The 17,426-nt window shown below is 41.0% G+C and overlaps 2 protein-coding genes across 3 annotated transcripts; both read right to left on the minus strand.

Annotated features, from left to right (window-relative positions):
- Nucleotides 1–360: 360 nt before the first annotated feature.
- lim2.2 (lens intrinsic membrane protein 2.2) lies at nucleotides 361–3,124 on the minus strand. The gene is made up of 5 exons (XM_006791995.3): nucleotides 3,099–3,124; nucleotides 1,912–2,134; nucleotides 1,297–1,437; nucleotides 837–971; nucleotides 361–490 (listed from the first exon to the last, which is right to left on the minus strand). The coding sequence occupies exons 2-5, from the start codon at nucleotides 2,087–2,089 to the stop codon at nucleotides 420–422; spliced, it is 525 nt and encodes a 174-aa protein (XP_006792058.1). The 5' UTR covers nucleotides 2,090–2,134; nucleotides 3,099–3,124; the 3' UTR covers nucleotides 361–419.
- Nucleotides 3,125–4,045: 921 nt separating this feature from the next.
- On the minus strand, nucleotides 4,046–16,630 carry LOC102797058 (WD repeat-containing protein 47-like). Of its 2 annotated transcripts, none has more exons than XM_087852761.1 (16): nucleotides 16,446–16,630; nucleotides 14,441–14,631; nucleotides 14,273–14,356; nucleotides 14,087–14,171; nucleotides 13,217–13,525; nucleotides 12,561–13,000; nucleotides 11,652–11,748; nucleotides 10,577–10,749; nucleotides 10,234–10,491; nucleotides 9,850–9,916; nucleotides 8,566–8,723; nucleotides 7,998–8,167; nucleotides 7,688–7,858; nucleotides 7,331–7,462; nucleotides 5,685–5,903; nucleotides 4,046–5,576 (listed from the first exon to the last, which is right to left on the minus strand). In XM_087852761.1, exons 2-16 carry the CDS (start codon nucleotides 14,596–14,598, stop codon nucleotides 5,434–5,436), a joined length of 2,664 nt encoding a protein of 887 aa, XP_087708887.1. In that variant the 5' UTR covers nucleotides 14,599–14,631; nucleotides 16,446–16,630; the 3' UTR covers nucleotides 4,046–5,433. The 2 variants fall into 2 exon arrangements, with proteins under 2 accessions (XP_087708887.1, XP_087708886.1); XM_087852760.1 differs by having other exon boundaries at nucleotides 8,530–8,723.
- Between the last annotated feature and the right edge of the window lie 796 nt (nucleotides 16,631–17,426).

Genomic DNA, 17,426 nt, shown 5'->3' on the forward strand with positions numbered 1-17,426 from the left:
AGGCAGAATCAAGACTTACTGAAACGTCATAGATGATTTACAGCCCGAGTTGCATAACTTAAGGAAAAAGACTCCTTGAGCAGAGCGCTTACATACCTCCTGTTTGTGGCATTAGAGCACCATCTAGTGGACAATCCGTCACATAACCTTTAAACGACATTCATTTTAAGAGTTTGACTTTCTGGTTAGATAAAGTGTTAAAAACCAACTGGAATATTAGTTTTCAATTGGTTTTAAATCAATAATTCACACAGTTTCAGATTATGTATCTACATTAAAGTAAAAGCAGTGGTGTACTAGCACGTGGTGTCAAATATGTATTGCAGGGAAACCAGAAAGAAAGGAATCTATATTTATTTATTCCATCCTAGGTACTCAAGCAGCAACAGTCTGCAAGCAGAGCAGTGCGTTAGTGCTGTTCAGCTCTCCGGGTTATTGGCAGGAGCAGGTTCTGCAGTGGTCCGCTGGTAGGCACAGAGCTGGAACACGCCTAAAAGGAAATGACATGTAGATAAGGATTAAAATACCTTCTTTAAAAACGATGGCTCTCAAACAATGAAAGCTCATTAGAAGGACAGAGTAGCCATGAGTAATTGTTACTAAGTGCCAAGAAGCTGCTTAGTCCACCTAAATGTGTCCAGAAAATGCCTTTTTGTCATTTTATCATCAAGTTTGATATTTGACAAAAGCCTCACACTGAGGCTCTGGTTTTATTACTTATTAGAAAAATAGTAAATAACAATAAAATATTTAAAAAATAATAAAAAAAACATGTTGCCTGTGATTCACTCACATTAAACATGACTCCTACAATAAGAAATAAATACAATTCAAACCTGCTGCAAAGGCCAAAATAATGGCAACCCAGCCTATGATGTAGGACCAGGAAAAGCGCCAGTCCAAGAAGCGTTTGCCAAAGAAGGTAACAGTCACACCAGTGTAAATTGCCAAAGCCAGCAGAGCGAGAAAACCTGAGAACAGAGGAGACAGAAAAAATCCACTGGGTAAAACATGAAGACATATTTTTTTGAGACCTGTATGTTGCCCCCAAAATATGAAAAAAATCAACACAAGACATTTAGTTAATTAGTTTGCATTCAGGACTTGAATGTATAATTGCTTCTGGAATCTTTTACATGATGGGAAGAGTTCCAAAAATAAAACCCAAGACAGAGGGCTGGCATCAGGCTGCCCCCAATGACCCCCAACTGGTCGTGTGACTGTTGTTGTGATTATTGAGTGTAAATAAAACTGTATTGAAATTTGTATTTTCTGATCTGATCACTCTTGGTTTACCTGACAGGACCAGGGCGATGCCACCTGTGCGCACTCTCCTGTTCTTGGTGCCGTTAGTGAAAGCGCTCAGTCCAAGCACCACGCCAGCAAAACAGCTCAGCACTGCCAGCAGCATGAAGGCCCGTGTGGCATCCCAGAAGGCTGGAAACAAAAAGGTCAGAACCATGTCCACATGCTGATTCTACACTTACATTTGCACTGATTGTGCAGCTCATGTTGCCTTAGTCACAAAACCTGCCATGAATTTGATTATTTAATCATCTGCTTAAAATATTTAACTGTAAATAAGAATTGTAGCCAGTTAACTTTTAGAGAAAGCACACAGTTGCAGTGTAGAGGTAGGTGGACAGTATCGCTAACAACATTGATATTGATATTATGTTGATACTATCACAATATCCTCTGAGTTCAGTATGTAGCCCTTTAAATGTGCTAAACATTATCTTTTGAATAACTGAGGTACTGCAGTCTTACATATAAACCATGTGCACTTGCTTTAGTTTTCTATGCTGTACTAATTTTTCTACTCACAACATAGTCTGCATGAATTCAGATACTTTTGTTACAGTTAAATTTATGAGTTTGTTACAAAAAATCTTGAGGTGGACCACTCACCTACAGTGATGGTGTGGGCGTGGCATTTGTGGTTGATGCAGAATCTCCAAAGCCCCTGATTGGCCGAGCTGCCAGAGTATCGATACTGCATCCAGAAGTCCGTCGCTGTAGAAACTATGAGAAGCACAAGGGCGGCCACGCCGCAGAGGGTGCCTCCTCCTGCTAAAGTATAGAGCATTGTGGAGACGCCTGGCAAGAGACCGTCCTCCTAAACATTCAACAGCTGCTCGGGGAAGAGAGGACAGAGTTGGGGAAAAATACAGAATTAAGAGTTTGTGCACAACACCTACATATTCATTTCCTGAAAGATCAGCTGCACACAGTCTTTGGATTTTTTTTCTCCTGTCGACCCTCGAGTCTTTTAGATGATCACATAAAATGCACAAAGCTAAGCTCCTCATTAATTACAGAAATCCATTACCAAATCTACATCTAGTAAGACAGCAAAGAGCAAGTCCCTGCCACACATGCACGTGGCTTAGTTCTTATAACTGCAATAAAGGCGATCCAAAACTTGTTGCGAGTCTGAGGAGCGACCTCTTTCTGTTTAAAGCACGCTTTCCTTTTTAAATCTCGAGAGATTATCTTGATGCGTTTTGATGGAAAAGTTACATCTCGTATCACCACATCAGATAAATGTGCTTTTAATTTAATTCTAAAATTGGTTATAGTCAGAAAAACACTTGACTCAAACTGCTGTATGGCAAAAAGCTTGCCTAACAGGCAGTTCAGAGCCATTGTTCATCACTAATTCCCCTCCGTGCTCCACAAACTAATCTTCCATCACTGAGTAACTGAACCGTCAGCACTGCTGCTCTCTGTCAGCCAGCCAGTAAACCAGCAACTTCATGCACTCACTTTTTCCGTACTTCTCGCCAAAAAAAATGTCCAAACATCCAAAGAAATTTTACACCTGAGTCCCATATGTTTCTATCAAGTAACATGAACCAACACTGGGGTCACAGGTCCAGTTTGTAAGCTGTACAGATCCTTTCTCAGTTAAAATAAATAAATATATAAATAAAAATCACCAATCTTGACACCTCATGTCTTCTATATCTTTGTAGGTTTTCCTCTTCAAAAGCAAATTTGTCCTTTTCCCTTTAAGGCCAAAAAAGACTCTAATATTTTCCTGGCAAATACACTCAGTTACGTTCTTTTACACTTGTACATTTTTAAACTGATACCTCTGGTTTTGGCTGGTCGCTCTCCAGGTTTGTTGGCTGTGACACTGCGCGTATCCTTTTTAAGCCCCCGTACCTCTGGCCCTCATTGTCCACTGCACAAAAGAGGGAATGATCGAGCGCAGCATGTGAGTGATGCTAAATCCCCCTCTTGCTCTCTTCTCTGCAGTTACCTCCATCCTTTTATCACCCCAGTGCATCTCTAAACTCTTGCACTTGATTTTTCTCTATGTGCTTTATGACTTCCTATCATTTTTTTTTCAAACCTTTTCCTAGAAAATACTGGCTCAGACTTGGCAAGCTGTGAAAATTTATAAATTGCTTTTCTGTCAAAGGCCAAAAACTGTATTACTGCCATGCAGCAATGGGAGTATGCTGGGATAGGCAGTAGCAGACTTATGTTGGCAATTGCACAGAGGAAAAGGTGAACCTATGTGCACCCTGCACTTGCACATAACTATGTTTGCTTTGCATCTACCTGTGTGCACAGGCTCTAAGATCATTTAAATCAGTGATGTACACTCACCAGTCAGTTTATTAGGTATAAGCTGACTGGAAAGCAACAGTAACTCAGATAACCATATATTACAATCATGTCTGGACCCATCCCAGTATTAACAAGCCGTGCTAAACAAGCAGCCAGTGGGTGTGTGTGATTGATACAAAAAAAAAAGATGAAACACATCAATTATTTCACTCGATATCTTTATTTTGTCAGTTTGTTTCAAAGTATTCCTTAAAAGAAGGTGTGTTAGACAGCCACTACTTTATTTTTTAACAGTTTGAACCCTAATGACCCCTTGGCACTTGTCTTACTTGTGACACATTTGTGCATGTAACTATTACAGGTGGACAGTGACACGGAATATGCCATCAAGAGTCACAGATAAGGTAAAATGTAAAGCACAATACGATAATCCCACAAAGGTCAGTCGTTTTCTCAGCCTCGTCTCTGTCTCACACTTGCACCAGGCTGCTCAAAAAAGTGAAGCTAAAAGTTAAACAAGCCAACGACACTGGTGTTTCACACTGTGCAGTCCTGAAGCATCTCTTTAAAGTGCATCATTACCACTGTTTTGACATTAGCCTGCTGATCCAAAATACAGAGACTCTCGTGGTTGTCTGCATTTAGTGGATTCTATTGTGAAGTTCACTATAAATCCCTAAACCTTCTCTGGGACTCGGGTTCTCGTGAATCCACACTTTGCATCTCTGATTTAAGAAATTTTTTTCTTGTCACATCAACCATTTCCTCCCTTTATCGCTTTTCAGCTGCTACAAGCTTTGGCTTAGTGTGTTCAAATATTCAAATTATCCCAAATTTATCGACCGACTGCGGGTAAACACTTCCATGCGCTCGAACCAGAGTTCCCAAGAAGAGGTTCCTAAAGCTTAACTCGACTTGTTCGGGTGCTGCATGTAACTCACACCCAGCGGTACTCTTTGTTGAGCTTTCATGTAAGTGAATAAACTGTTGTATGCATATAAGTGATGCTGATGGGTGCAGTGACCTTGTTTGAACTTGCAGCTGACAAAAGGCATGTGATAAAATACCAAAATAAAGCTGCAAATTTAAAAAAACAAAAACAAATCTATCAATCCAGGCATCCAAAAAAACTACACAACAGTTACAAAAAAGGCACGTTATGATATGCATAACCAAATGTGGCTTCTCTCCAGAACATTAAATTCTGTTGCTCCTTCCTGCAGAAATGATCAAAAGAGTTGCTGTGTTAAGATGCTAAATGTCACATTACACCAACCCTACTTCTTTGTTTACCTCCATGTTTTGAGTGTACTTGCTTGGGCAGTGTGAGAGATGAGCTAAAATATAAGATAAGTATGCTCGCAGTCAAAGTAAAGTAAAGTGCTTTTTAAGATGGGCCTTAGCGACCATCTTTATACTCTGTATCACATTTGCCATTTAATCTTTGCTGAAATTATAAAAGTCACAAGCTGTAAGGTATCAAGCGAACGCACAGACATGTTCTATGTATATTTAGAAATTCAACCTCACATTTTCCCTTAAATTTGACTCAAACTGCAAAGCCATATACACTCCGATTTCCAGAAATTCATGGTTGCTTGAGCACACATTGGCACATACCCAAAGACATATATGGACATTCATATACACACATACGTAGAAAGTGTCCTCCTTAAAGTGACTGGCTTTTCTGGCTCAAAAGTGCACCTGTCACCCTACTGTACGCACACGTGCACTTATCTTTAAACATATAAACAACTTGACGTTTACGATATGCATGTTTTGCACACCAATACACCTCGGAGCTGGGGTGTATGTGGAAACTGTGCTCTTGTGCTCTTTCTCGAAATCTCACGGGCCCGGAGCCCAGAGGATGACGGTTCGATCCGCAGACGAGGAGACAAAGGTCCGATCGTGTGGGTGCCACCTACACTGGATCACCTTGTCCCAGTGCTCCCCTGCCGCCGTCTGAGGGAGGGGCTTGGTTAGGTCACCTGGGGTCAGAGAAGGGGGAAATATCACACAGGAGGAGCTTACAAACACAATTTTAAGTGCTTCAAAATTGGATTTTTCACTTCAAACAATGACTTATTTCAAGCTACCTTGAAGGTCGCTGATTATGATCCTGTTGTCATAGGAACCAGTGAGGAGATGATGGGCTCCCGGTGAGAAGCGCACAGAGCGTATGTCACTGCTGTGGGGGCGGTACGTCTGCACTATGCGGCCTCCTCTAATGTCGTACAGCATGCAGGTGCTGTCCTCCTGACCGGTGGCGAGCAGGCGGCCGCTGGGATCCACTGCCACTGAAGCGACTGCACTTCCTGAGTGACGTACAATGTGAAAAACGTCATGTTGTTGGATGCAGCTTAAAAAGTATTTTGCTGACAGGAGCAGTTTCTGACACTCAAAACCTTAAATGTTATCCAGGCATTTTGCATTTGCAAAGGGAAACCGTGACAAAATGTTTTACAGTTGTCATCAGCGAATACTACAGTGATAAACACTTGTTTTATTATTTCAATTTACTGGAGTGCAGCGCTTGATTATGGTTTCATCAGCTGTTCATATTAAGAGTTTCATAAGAGACAAGCTGCTGACAAACTACAAACATGCAGGCAGCAGATATGCTCCTACTTTAGGTGTCCTTCATGTCTGTGTTTGATAATGCGATATCAGTGGATTAATGTTATCACAAATAACCCAAACAGCAAACAAGATTTTATTGAACTGAGTTAATCATCATCTAAATGATTTTTTGCTGCAACTGCGTAGAACAGATAGCTGAGGTAATGCTAATGCTAGGAGAGCAAACAGGACAAAGAGAGGGCCGCAGCCTGGAAATAACAGCAATAACTGGATTTGCCACATTTAAGAGTAAAGGGCCATCGATAATGCATCTTTGCGGCTAACTTTGTCATCTTTTTGCTTAGATTTAAACAACGAAATATTACAAAACGAATGCAGACTCAGCTGAAAATACTACAAATAAGGTAAAACTTTAACACTACCTGCAGCTAACATTTTTAAACATTTATTTTTAAATATAAACTGTATATTTTGGTGCAAAACTGGATGCATATTTAAATATATTTTTAAAAGTTACAGCGTTTAAAATAGCATCCTAGCTACAGTGGCTGCTGTAGGGGAATGCACATTTATGCATGTTTCCGTGTGTTAGAGCTCTCACTTCAGTTCATGACGAGGCCATAGATGAGGAGGAAGAGGATAAAGTGGAAATAGCAAATATACAGTGTGAAAGAGCTATTTGCGATTAACAACATATCTGGTTGGTCTCTAGCCACATACATAAAAAACCAAGACCAGGCAGAGCAACAATGTCCATCTCATCCACTGTGTTCAAGATGGATGGGCAACATGGCCAACATTTCAAAAAACTGGTGCCTCCTCCCCATATTTCTATTTTTACTGGATTAGTTCTAAGTTTCTGAGAATGTAATAAATGTATACTGATGTAATTACATACAAAATCATGTATATCTTAATATATTATTGTTTTATATTAAATAACCTCAGAAAATAACTAACTGTAGCTTTCAAATATTTTTTGACTTGCCCTGAAGCTTCAGTTGATTTCTGTCTTTAATTTCTCTTTTTTCCTTTCTAATTTATGGAAGTCGTGCTCTTCATAAAAGTGTAAGTGTCTTCCTGTAAAACCACTCTAACCTGTAGCAGTGTGGTAAAAAAGCATTTCCAATCAAACAAAATAGCAAGTTTCAGTATGACTCACCTGTGCCATGCAAAGTTGTGCCCACCACCCGAACACAGCTGGGCACCCGCAGGTCCCAGAAGCGGACAGTTTTGTCCTGTGAGCCTGAAGCAATCATCCACCCTCCCCATGTGTACAGAGTCAGAATGTGACCTGTTCAAAACAGCACATAATATCTGAGCTCTATTCACAACAACTCTTTTCAACAACTTTGCAATAAATGCGATAAATGTTGGTACTCATGCTAAATTTGTGTTTCAAAGAACCTACAGTGGATGAATGAAGCAGACAATACCATAAAACGCTACTGAGGACCACACTTTGAAAACCCCTATCCAGAGTTTGCTTAGACCAAGCTGCAGGTAAACGGGGACATACCGGTGTGTCCGCTCAGGGCATGAAGGCCCTGTCCTCTCTGACAGTCAGTAGTGTAGATGTTGCAGTCCCCGGCTCCAGCACTGATCAAAATAGATCCTCCACTTTCAGGACCTTCCATAAAAGCCAAATCTCTAATAGTGCCGTCATGCATGCTAAACTCCAGATCTGGGCCTGAATCACAGGAGTACGTTTGGGTAAAGATACAGATGTTTCCAAGCAGTTTAGCAACAGAAGAAACATGAGAAGTTTTCTGCATCAGCTTAAACTTATTTTTCTAATATTATCCTAATATTTTCCTTATTGTGTGTACCTGTGGCATTGCAGGTGTCTGCATTGAAAGGCAAGACTTTGACATATTTATCATTGGAGCCAGTGGCCAAAAGCTGTCCACAGTGGCTCCAGGCGACGCAGTAGATTGAGCCCTTGTGATGTTTGTTCCGCCTGAAGCGCACAGCCGGCTGCTTCGCTCCACCAGAACCACTAAAGAAGCAAACAAACATAGACACAGACAGAAAAAAATGATGAAGGCATGACTTCTACCTTTAAGAAAAAAAAATTTAAAGGTTCCTTGAATCCACATATTTTGGATTTTTTCCATGAGTGAATTTTATTTTTCATTTTGATGAAACCGGTTGCAGCAGATGGCTGCTCTTCCCTGAAGTTTCTTCCTCTTAAAAGGGAGTTTTTCTTTCCCACTGTCGCCAAATGCTTGCTCATATTGGGTCGTTGTCTTTTTTCAAAGTAAGAAAAGAAAGTAAGCTGTTCAAGTCATCAAAATTGCTCTAGAGATACAAAAATGACATGTATCTCTGTGGCTTTCAATTACAAATTAAATATCTCACAGTGTGGATTTGTAGGTCCCTGTAAGCCGCTCCCACCTGGCAGTTAGTGTTTCCGGGTAGGCACACACTCTCAGGGTTTTTGAGTTGGAGCCGACGGCATACAGCGCACCGGCGGGATGGAAGGCCACTGCGCGCACTGCCTGTGTGTCCTCGAGCTGGCTCACCTTAACAAACTGTGTTTTGCACTTTGCGGGCTTCACAGGAAGATAAAAACAAAACAAAACAAACAGTGTCATGAAGTTTGCAGCTTTGTTTAAGCATTCACAGTGGTATGCAAAAGTTTGGGCACCCCTGATAATTTTCATGATTTTCCTTCATAAATTCATTGGTTGTTCGGATCAGCAATTTCATTTAAATATATCATATAGCAGATGAACACAATGATATTTGAGAAGTGAAATGAAGTTTTTAGGATTTACAGAAAGTGTGCAATAGTAACTTAAACTAAATTAGGCAGGTGCATAAATTTGGGAACCCTTGTTGTTTTATTGATTTGAATACCTGTAGCACTAATTATTGGAACATAAGATTTGTTTGGTAAGCTCATTGACCCTTGACCTACATACACAGGTGAATCCAGTCATGAGAAAGGGCATTTAAGGTGGCCAATACTTCTTTCAAGAGTGGCTACATGGGAGCCTCAAAACAACTCAAATGACCTGAAAACAAAGATTGTTCAACATCACGGTTTAGGGGAAGTATACAAAAAGCTATCTCAGATATTTCAGCTGTCAGTTTCCGCTTTGAGCAACAAAGCGAGGAAATGGAAGACCACAGGCACAGTTTAAGTTACGGCCGGAAGTGACAGGTCAAGAAAAATCTTAGATAAGCAGAGGCGAAGGATGGCACAAACACATGCCACAAACAGTGTCTCTTGAGGTTGAAGTTGCGCTAGGGCTGGATACTTCAACAAGACAACGACCGTAAACACTGCTCAAAATCCACTAAGGCATTCATGCAGAGGAACAAGTACAAGGTATAGGAAGCTATAGGAAGTGTTCAGGTTTGGAGGCTGTTATTTCTGCAAAAGGAGGATCTTCTAAATATTGATGGAAGATTTCTGTTGGGGTGCCCAAATTTATGCACCTGCCTAATTTAGTTTAAGTAACTATTGCACACTTTCTGTAAATCCTATAAACTTCATTTCAAATATCATTGTGTTCATCTGCTATATGATAAATTGACATGAAATTGCTGATCCAAACAACCAATGAATTTATGAAGGGAAATCATGAAAATTATCAGCGGTGTCCAAACTTTTGCATACCACTGTATGTGGAATGTATGGAAGTTAAATATCAACAGAGCGTACTTACATACCTCATGTGTGCTACGTGTTGCAGAGCTTGTGGAGTCATCCTGGACTGTAGGACCAGCGCCAGTGATTCTTTGAGCACAAAACAGAACAATAAATAAACAAGTCATAAACATTGGGGTTTTTTTGGTTCCCATCAATAAGAGCTCGGAGTGACATGTTTCAAATATTTGATAATAATTACCAAATGCTGGCTATGAGGAAAGCTGCATTAAACATAGCAAACATAGCCTTTTGAAATCTGATTCTTCTTTTTGATACATGTTCTATTTCAATTAATTAGCAGCTGAACAGTCACTAAAAGCATTCCCTACACACCAGCAAAATGTGAGCCTAACTTCTAACAAGTTAAGATGTTTCGGTGGAGACCAATAGCAGGAGGCTCTTACCTTTTATTGGGAGGAACTGGGGACTCACTGAGCAATGGCAAGCTGTGGCTCCCGGTGCTTACTGGCGTGCTGCTGCTCACCCCACCTGGCTTGTCCCTCGGCGGTCCTTCATCTGGGGTGTGACGGGTGTGAGGCACCCTTGGGCTAGATGTGCTGTTGTTCCCCGTCAGCCCGTTCCACTGCTGGCCCAGCTGCGCCATCATGTCCTCTCCACGGTGGTCGATGCCCACATTCATCTCTTCCAACTTCTGGATGGATCTAGACAAAGACAAGCTCTGTCGTAGCACCCGGCTTGCGTTTTATTCCTCGCTGACATCAAATCCTGTAGGAATGACACCCTCACCTGCTGAGGAAGGTTTCTGTGAGGTTGTGCTGGGCTCCATCCTGGGGCTTCACTCCCCCCTCCAGCAGCATCTGCTGGTAAAGCTGCTTCTGCTGCTGCTTCTGTTCCAGATGTTGCTGCACGCGGAGCCGCTGTCTGTAATACTCCTGGATGTGCTCAGTGGAGTCACGACGCTGGACACGGACAAGGACACAAGCTACCAAAATGAGCCCCCACCAAAAAAACAGTTGAATTGTTTCTGCAGAAAATGTAGAAATCCCTGAAACTGTATTTTCTATTTTACCAAAGCAGGCCCTGTAGGATGAATAATTCATAGTGCCTTTCAATGTTCTGTGCTTCAAAGCTTGGAAGTGTCCAGACACACACAAAACACACACACACACACACACACACACACACCAGATTATAAAAGCCAAACTCGTTCCCAGAGCCACTGCTGACAACTCTTCAACTCCCAAGGCCTCGTCCTCCATCATCCACCCCATAAAAAAGTTTTCAAGGAACTCATTGCATTGAGTCAACAGTATATTATCCTTCAGGCCTCTCACCACTTTTCATGCACACACACACACGCGCGGTGATATAATCTTAAAGTACTATGCTCTTCTAGATGGGACCTGAAATGTATAAAGATGAGCGATGATGAAAGCAGGAGGCCATCTTTGGATGTGGCTGCATATCAAAGCAGATTATGTGTTTCCAGTGTCCATGAGCTCCACCTCGCTACACTGGGACAGGGGGCAGCAAGGTGCAAGTGCCCTATGTGGACGTGTAGTATAGAATTCAGGCAGGATTTATAATGCAATAAAGGCGTTAAGACCAGGGGGGGGTTCAGGGGGGATTCATTCTGTGTCTTTAACTCCAGACTGAAAATCTTTCACTGACTTTGACTCAAGTGACCAGACAGCTAACTGTTGCTTTTTCTTCATAACAGTCGAGAAACTACTTTGATCTGAGAACCCGGAGGTGAAGCCTGGCATTTATTCACTTTCACCTTTAAACAGCAGATGACACTGGCTGATTTCAGGCTTAAACCGTGCACACAAGTCTGCTGCTTACGGCCTGCAGTTCATACCTCATGTGTTTCTGTGCTGCACGGTGGCCCACCGTCTTTTCCAGGAGTCAGTGGTGTGCGTGTGGTGTTTGGTCCATCCAGCCCTTGTGAGTGCTTCCTATAGTTAGGAAGACGTGTCAATCAGTTTATCTGATTTTATATCTCAAGTCAAAAACATTTTATCTATAAGGGTTATGCAAACAATAATAGCAGAGTCAAATTAAAAAGCTCTTAATTAACCTGTGATTGAAGATTAGTCTAGAATTGTGTCAGCTACAATAATATTTCTGCTGTTTTGCATAAAATCCATTAACTATGATCTCATATATGTGCATATCACATCAACACTGATGCATTTTTGCGCCTAGATGTACAGCTTGACTACATCCAACAGGTGGGGCCAACATCCTGTCTCAACCTTGCTGGACCTTGTAAAAGTAACTAGCAACAGTCTGGCAGACATCTATACTACTAAATATATATATATATATATATATATATATATATATATATATATATATATATATATATATATATATATATATATATATATATATATATATATATATATATATATATATATATATATATATATATATATATATTTATTTATTTTTTTAAAAAGTATAATAACATACATTAGAGGGATTTTAAATAAAGAAAAGGTTTTACATAATAGCCTGCGTGGTTCGTTGTTTGTAGGCAGGATTTAAATAATGAATCTTTGCATGGACAGGTCAAGCAGCATTTTTATTCTGGGGTTTATAAGTTTGATTCGACTGCATTAGTTACTACTAATTAGAATGCTGAATGAGTGCAATTTGTTTTCCTGACACCAGGGAAAGTTCAGTGTTTATTTAGCAAAATAACATTTATATTTACTCCCAACAAGATGTACGAAATATCCCTTTCCAGTTTCTTTGACTTTACCTCTCAGGTGAATCGTCCTGCTGATGCACGTTATTCTCCACGAGGCTCCGGCTAAGAGCGAACTTCATGTTTGTCTCCAGGCCTCTCTTGTCCTGGGCCGCCAAACCGTGAGACAGGCCGTCCAGAGCTGGGTTGAGGGATCTCGACATGTAGGTGTCGGCCGAATGAGGTCTTTGATGAAAGGGTGAGGTAGGGCACGGGGACAGACGGTTGATTAATGGAGTAAGGAGGTCGGCGTGGCCAGCTTTGCTGGGCTTCACCAGCCGGTCCACGTGGATGTTGAGGGTCTTCTGCTGGAAGGCGCAGGTGAAGGCACCCGGGGAAAGATTCTGCAGCCAGGAGAGCAGCGACAAATCCAGCTCATCACAGCCGTTCCCACACAGCAAATCCACGCCAAGCAGCACCTCGCCCTCTGTGATCTCCTCTCCTGTTGCTTTACTCTACAAAACAGAAAAGCTTCTTAAAACCTATTCTATTTTTTCGGAGACACAAATGTGCAAAAACTAGACAGTTTGTTTTTTTAAACAAAAAAAGTAATAGGTTACTTTGCAATAAAACCCTTTTTTAGTAGTTTTGAACACCTCTGCAGGTTTGAGCCTTTTATCAGCCACTTAAGCCTAACTGTTAACCTTTTCACTAATAGCGCATCAGATTACCTGACAGAACTCTACACAGCACTCATAAAGGATCCCTTTGATTAGCAGCTGGAAGAGGCGGTTCCCGCTAGCCCTGAAGCCCGCCTCACTCAACTTTCTGTCCGCAGGGATGAACTCGGCTACCATCGCGCAGGCCTCTTCGAAGCAATGCACTCGTGCCGTGCTCGGATTCCAGTCTTTGAACTCTGCGTGATGGGTGAGGCGTGGCAGTGTGAGGAGGAGACACAGCTTGCTGTAGTCCTCCTTGGTCGGACAGAACTCCTCCAGACTGTGCAGGCACTTTACTGCCTCTTGCATGGTGATCTCTAGCTGTAAAAGCAGAAAAATTCAGGCGGACCAGACAGTGATTATATTTTGGGGTGCTCAATACAGAAGCCCACTGGTGTTTTGACAGATAAAGGATGACATTAGCTGTTCCTTACAAACACAGATTATCACACAACAGGATGGGAGTGAGGAAAGCCTGCTGTGAAACTGGCTTTTTACCAGCTTAAGGAGATACCAACCCACCTGTCAATTTTACTTCTCTGTGCTCAAGTAGAGAGCTTATGTGGCCCGTAACAGACTGTTTTTTTTTAACACCGGTTCGCTCTAAAAAAGTAGGCATCATCCAAAAAAATAATGCGAATCATAGAAAGAAACTGTTGCTAAACTAGTATCTCAGAGATTATACTTGCTATACTTTAACAAGTACTATAATGTGTAATTTCTTTTTAGTCTAGATTAAAATTCTCTTTACCGCAGAGAATTTACATTAACGTAGCTTTATAATCACAGGCTGCTATACTGAGCAACGAGCAGCTGCTAGGAAACATGCATCTAGTTCATAATACATTTCAAAGACATACGTATATATAAAAGTACACATACATTTAGAGGGTCTTCAGCAGCCGACATGGCATTATTAACACACAAGGCTTCCAGAAACTTCTGCTTAAATATGATGTAGCGAAACCTGGAAACAAAAGTGCAAACGTGCTTACAAACAAGTACACTTAAAAATGTTCTTTGTTATGTGAAGACTGGTACGAAACAGCCCCGTATAGCTTCTCTCACCTTTTCTTGTCAAACTTGTCCATTCCTTCTAACGGTTGAATGAACTGCATCACCTCCTCCCACTGGCCGTCCAGAATGAGTTGCCTGATTAAAAACAACAAATGAACAATTTAAGAATCCTGTGAAAACCTTCTCTCTATCCCGCTCGTGCCATATGAGTGTGTGTACCTGAGGAAAAGCATATCATCAGAGTATAGTCCATTGATAACACTGCTTTCCTTCTCCAGAGCCAGCATGCTAATGTGCAGCTTCCTGGAGTTGAGAAAGTCCAGGATCAGCTTGATCACCTCAGCCTCCTTTATGTTGATCGTCTCCTCTGCTGTCATGTTGCAGATCTTTTGGGGGCAGCTTATAGCTGGCTGTACAAAAAACAAAACAAAAAAACAGAGAGAGAAGGCAGAAGCCTGTTAATGGAAAGGTCACAGCAAAAGAAGAAAGACTTATGCTGATGTTCCCAATCTTAAGGAAATTATTCTAATTGTAATATTACTACTGTAGTAAGTGAAAAGAAATGGAAAAATAATCTGTCAGCATGACTCTTTGGCCTTAAATTGTAAGAAATATGTAAAATTATAGAAATTCTGGTGGCTCATAACCCAAACTGTCCTCTAATTCTACAACAAAGTTTTTGTTTATTCATAGAAAATGTCTGTTTTTCCTGTAGATCCATTTAAAGAAAGACATTTCTTTATTCAAGTGTTAACATATTACTTTATTTGCTTTGCTGTAGTGTAATTGGCTAAGGAGGAGTTCTTTTTCTGTGAGAAAAGCTGTAAAACATATAAAAATACAGCTAAAAGTCCAAAATGTATTCCATCTTTCACATTTTCCAAAGCCAATCTAACCTTTGACCCTTATATTTGACATTTTGGTTTATGCATTCCCAAATTTTTCACACCTGCAAAAAATACATGACAAACAAAAACGGAGGTGAATTCCAGTTTTTATAATTCTCGATCTGTACACCAACACAACAGCTTTGAAACACATTTTTTTTTAGATCCAATTGAAAATGTAACTGGAAAACAATCACTTAATCATAAACCATGTTTTAAAATATTTCTATTTTTCTAAGCTTTACTGCAGCTCTAATCAGCCGTTGTTTGTTCATGTGGCTTTCTCCCTTGGGTTTGCTTATACCAAGTGAAATTCATACTTGACAGAATACAGACCAGCTGGTTAAACTGGCCACGGCAGAATATTCTACTTCTCTACCTTCAAAAACTCCTTGGGAGCTTTTCCAGCATAATTTAGGCCACTGTCCGTCAGCACAATGAAACAGTCCCTACATTGCAACTTATCTACACTTCAGAATTCATCTCTCTGCTTACGTCCTCTCTCACATCACTGGACTGTGTGAGACTCATCACACTGTCTGTACCATGGTTAACAGATAATGCTACATGCTTTCCCCTTGTGTCACTCCAATTTCCAGATCAGTATACTGTTCGAGGTTATTAGGTGTTTTCTTTCTTAACGCCTAGAGAACGTTAACCTTCCCATTGATGATTCTGGTGCCTAATTTTGCAAAATGCTAATTTTTGCACTTTAATTCAATTCTTACTCTAGTCTATTATGATGGTTCAAGTAAGTTCATAGTACTCCTTTGCACTTTTAAACTCGGTCACTAAACTGTATTTTTCTGCTGGATGCTTCAAAGGGCATCTGTGGTGTTTCTGCACATATGCATAATGCCCCTAAATGGCTCATAGTTTAAATACTGGAAAATATCAAAGATGCAGTTCCAAGGTTGGGTCTTTAAAGGGTTAGTCACTGCAACATCACCCAGGCAGCTACAGCAAAGACATGGAGGGGTCTTCATTATGTATGGTGCACTCGCCCTGTATGTTTAAGGAAGCGCATAGAGAGGCTGGGAGAGCAGCTTATGACGCCACCCTGTTCCCTCCACACACAGACAGAACATCCACCCAGCTCCGGGCCGGGATGTGAGAGCAGGTCTGCGGCCCAAACCTGACAGCCTCAGCACTTTATCTGTCCTCGGACACACCTTGTTTATTCGAGCACGGCAGCAAGTGACGACTATTAACACCACTGGACACAAATGCAGCGCAACAAACGATGAGCATGCCAATTGTCTCCCTTACTGGGGACACACCGTGCTAGACTACAGCGCAGTGCTAAACACCGCCTTGAAACAGTGCCAGCATCTCACCTGTCAGTCAGTCTGCGCCTACAGCCCGCCGCATTCAAGCCCGCGGTCTCCAGATGTAGCGACGTCCACGAAGAAGACGGCAGGGAAGACGTATTTGACTGCTGAAAGGCTTTACAGCGTTGCCAGAAAGCTCCTTTCTCCTGCCTCGTTTCTTGTACACAGCTCGCGGTTGCCATGCGGACGTAGCCGCAAACCACCAATCAACTGTAGCAACGACGCCCAGCGGTCACACCTACAGCACGGACGCGACAACTTTCAAAGGAAATTCAGGGAGATAAAAAAAAGGATAGGATTTATTTTATTTTATTTTAAGAAATAAAATAAATAACAAAGAAAGAAGATAAAAATGCTATTTTCTTTGAACATCTCTAAGACGAGTTGTTAAATTGCTGTCAAGCTAATATATACATTTTTTTATCAGAAAGTTGGGCATCTAATAAGAATATAGAAAATGGTTTATATATATATATATATATATATTCACTCAAAATGATGAAAAAAGTGGCCGAACCCTTTTAAAATTACCCTTTGAGTTCCCTTGTTTAATGGCAATTTTTCATTAATGGAGTCATTAACTACATTTTATTGGCCATGGCTAAAATAATTTGTTAAGCAAAACAACAATTTGTGTTCTCTTTAGTCAAATAATCACAGTTTTATTAACAGCTGGACTGATTCATAGACTAAGTTAAAATTATTTTATGCTCCCATTTACAGTGGAGCCTTTGGCCACTGAGGTACTCGGGGTAAATATATAGCTTTCACTGGAATCAGATTTGATAGTTCCCCCCCGCCCAGATGTTATCACTTTGATCCTTTGAGCACTGACTGCATATATTCATCTAAACAAGTTAATCTAAACACATTAACTTTGCCCTTATCTAAGAGGTACTCCATCTAATTAGATGGAGTAGAACATTTTCTGATGAACCACCTCTTGAAAATGTTATGATTTCAAATTTGGACTAGACTACCTATTGA

Source organism: Neolamprologus brichardi, chromosome 15 (assembly GCF_056152115.1).
Source record: "Neolamprologus brichardi isolate AB-2024 chromosome 15, ASM5615211v1, whole genome shotgun sequence".
In the NCBI taxonomy this organism is placed as follows: domain Eukaryota; kingdom Metazoa; phylum Chordata; class Actinopteri; order Cichliformes; family Cichlidae; genus Neolamprologus; species Neolamprologus brichardi.

What these genes read in the sequence shown, in the direction of transcription:
- lim2.2 (XM_006791995.3), bottom strand. Translation starts at nt 2,089, where the DNA reads ATGCTCTATACTTTAGCAGGAGGAGGCACCCTCTGCGGCGTGGCCGCC. An exon ending in CATCGCCCTGGTCCTGTCAG is followed by an intron (nt 972 to 1,296) that starts GTAAACCAAGAG and finishes CTCTGTTCTCAG; the next exon opens with GTTTTCTCGCTCTGCTGGCT. An exon ending in TATTTTGGCCTTTGCAGCAG is followed by an intron (nt 491 to 836) that starts GTTTGAATTGTA and finishes ATTTCCTTTTAG; the next exon opens with GCGTGTTCCAGCTCTGTGCC.
- LOC102797058 (XM_087852760.1), bottom strand. Translation starts at nt 14,598, where the DNA reads ATGACAGCAGAGGAGACGATCAACATAAAGGAGGCTGAGGTGATCAAG. An exon ending in GACAAGTTTGACAAGAAAAG is followed by an intron (nt 14,172 to 14,272) that starts GTGAGAGAAGCT and finishes TTTTGTTTCCAG; the next exon opens with GTTTCGCTACATCATATTTA. An exon ending in GGGACCTACAAATCCACACT is followed by an intron (nt 8,168 to 8,529) that starts GTGAGATATTTA and finishes TTGCTTCTTTAG; the next exon opens with TGGTTCTGGTGGAGCGAAGC.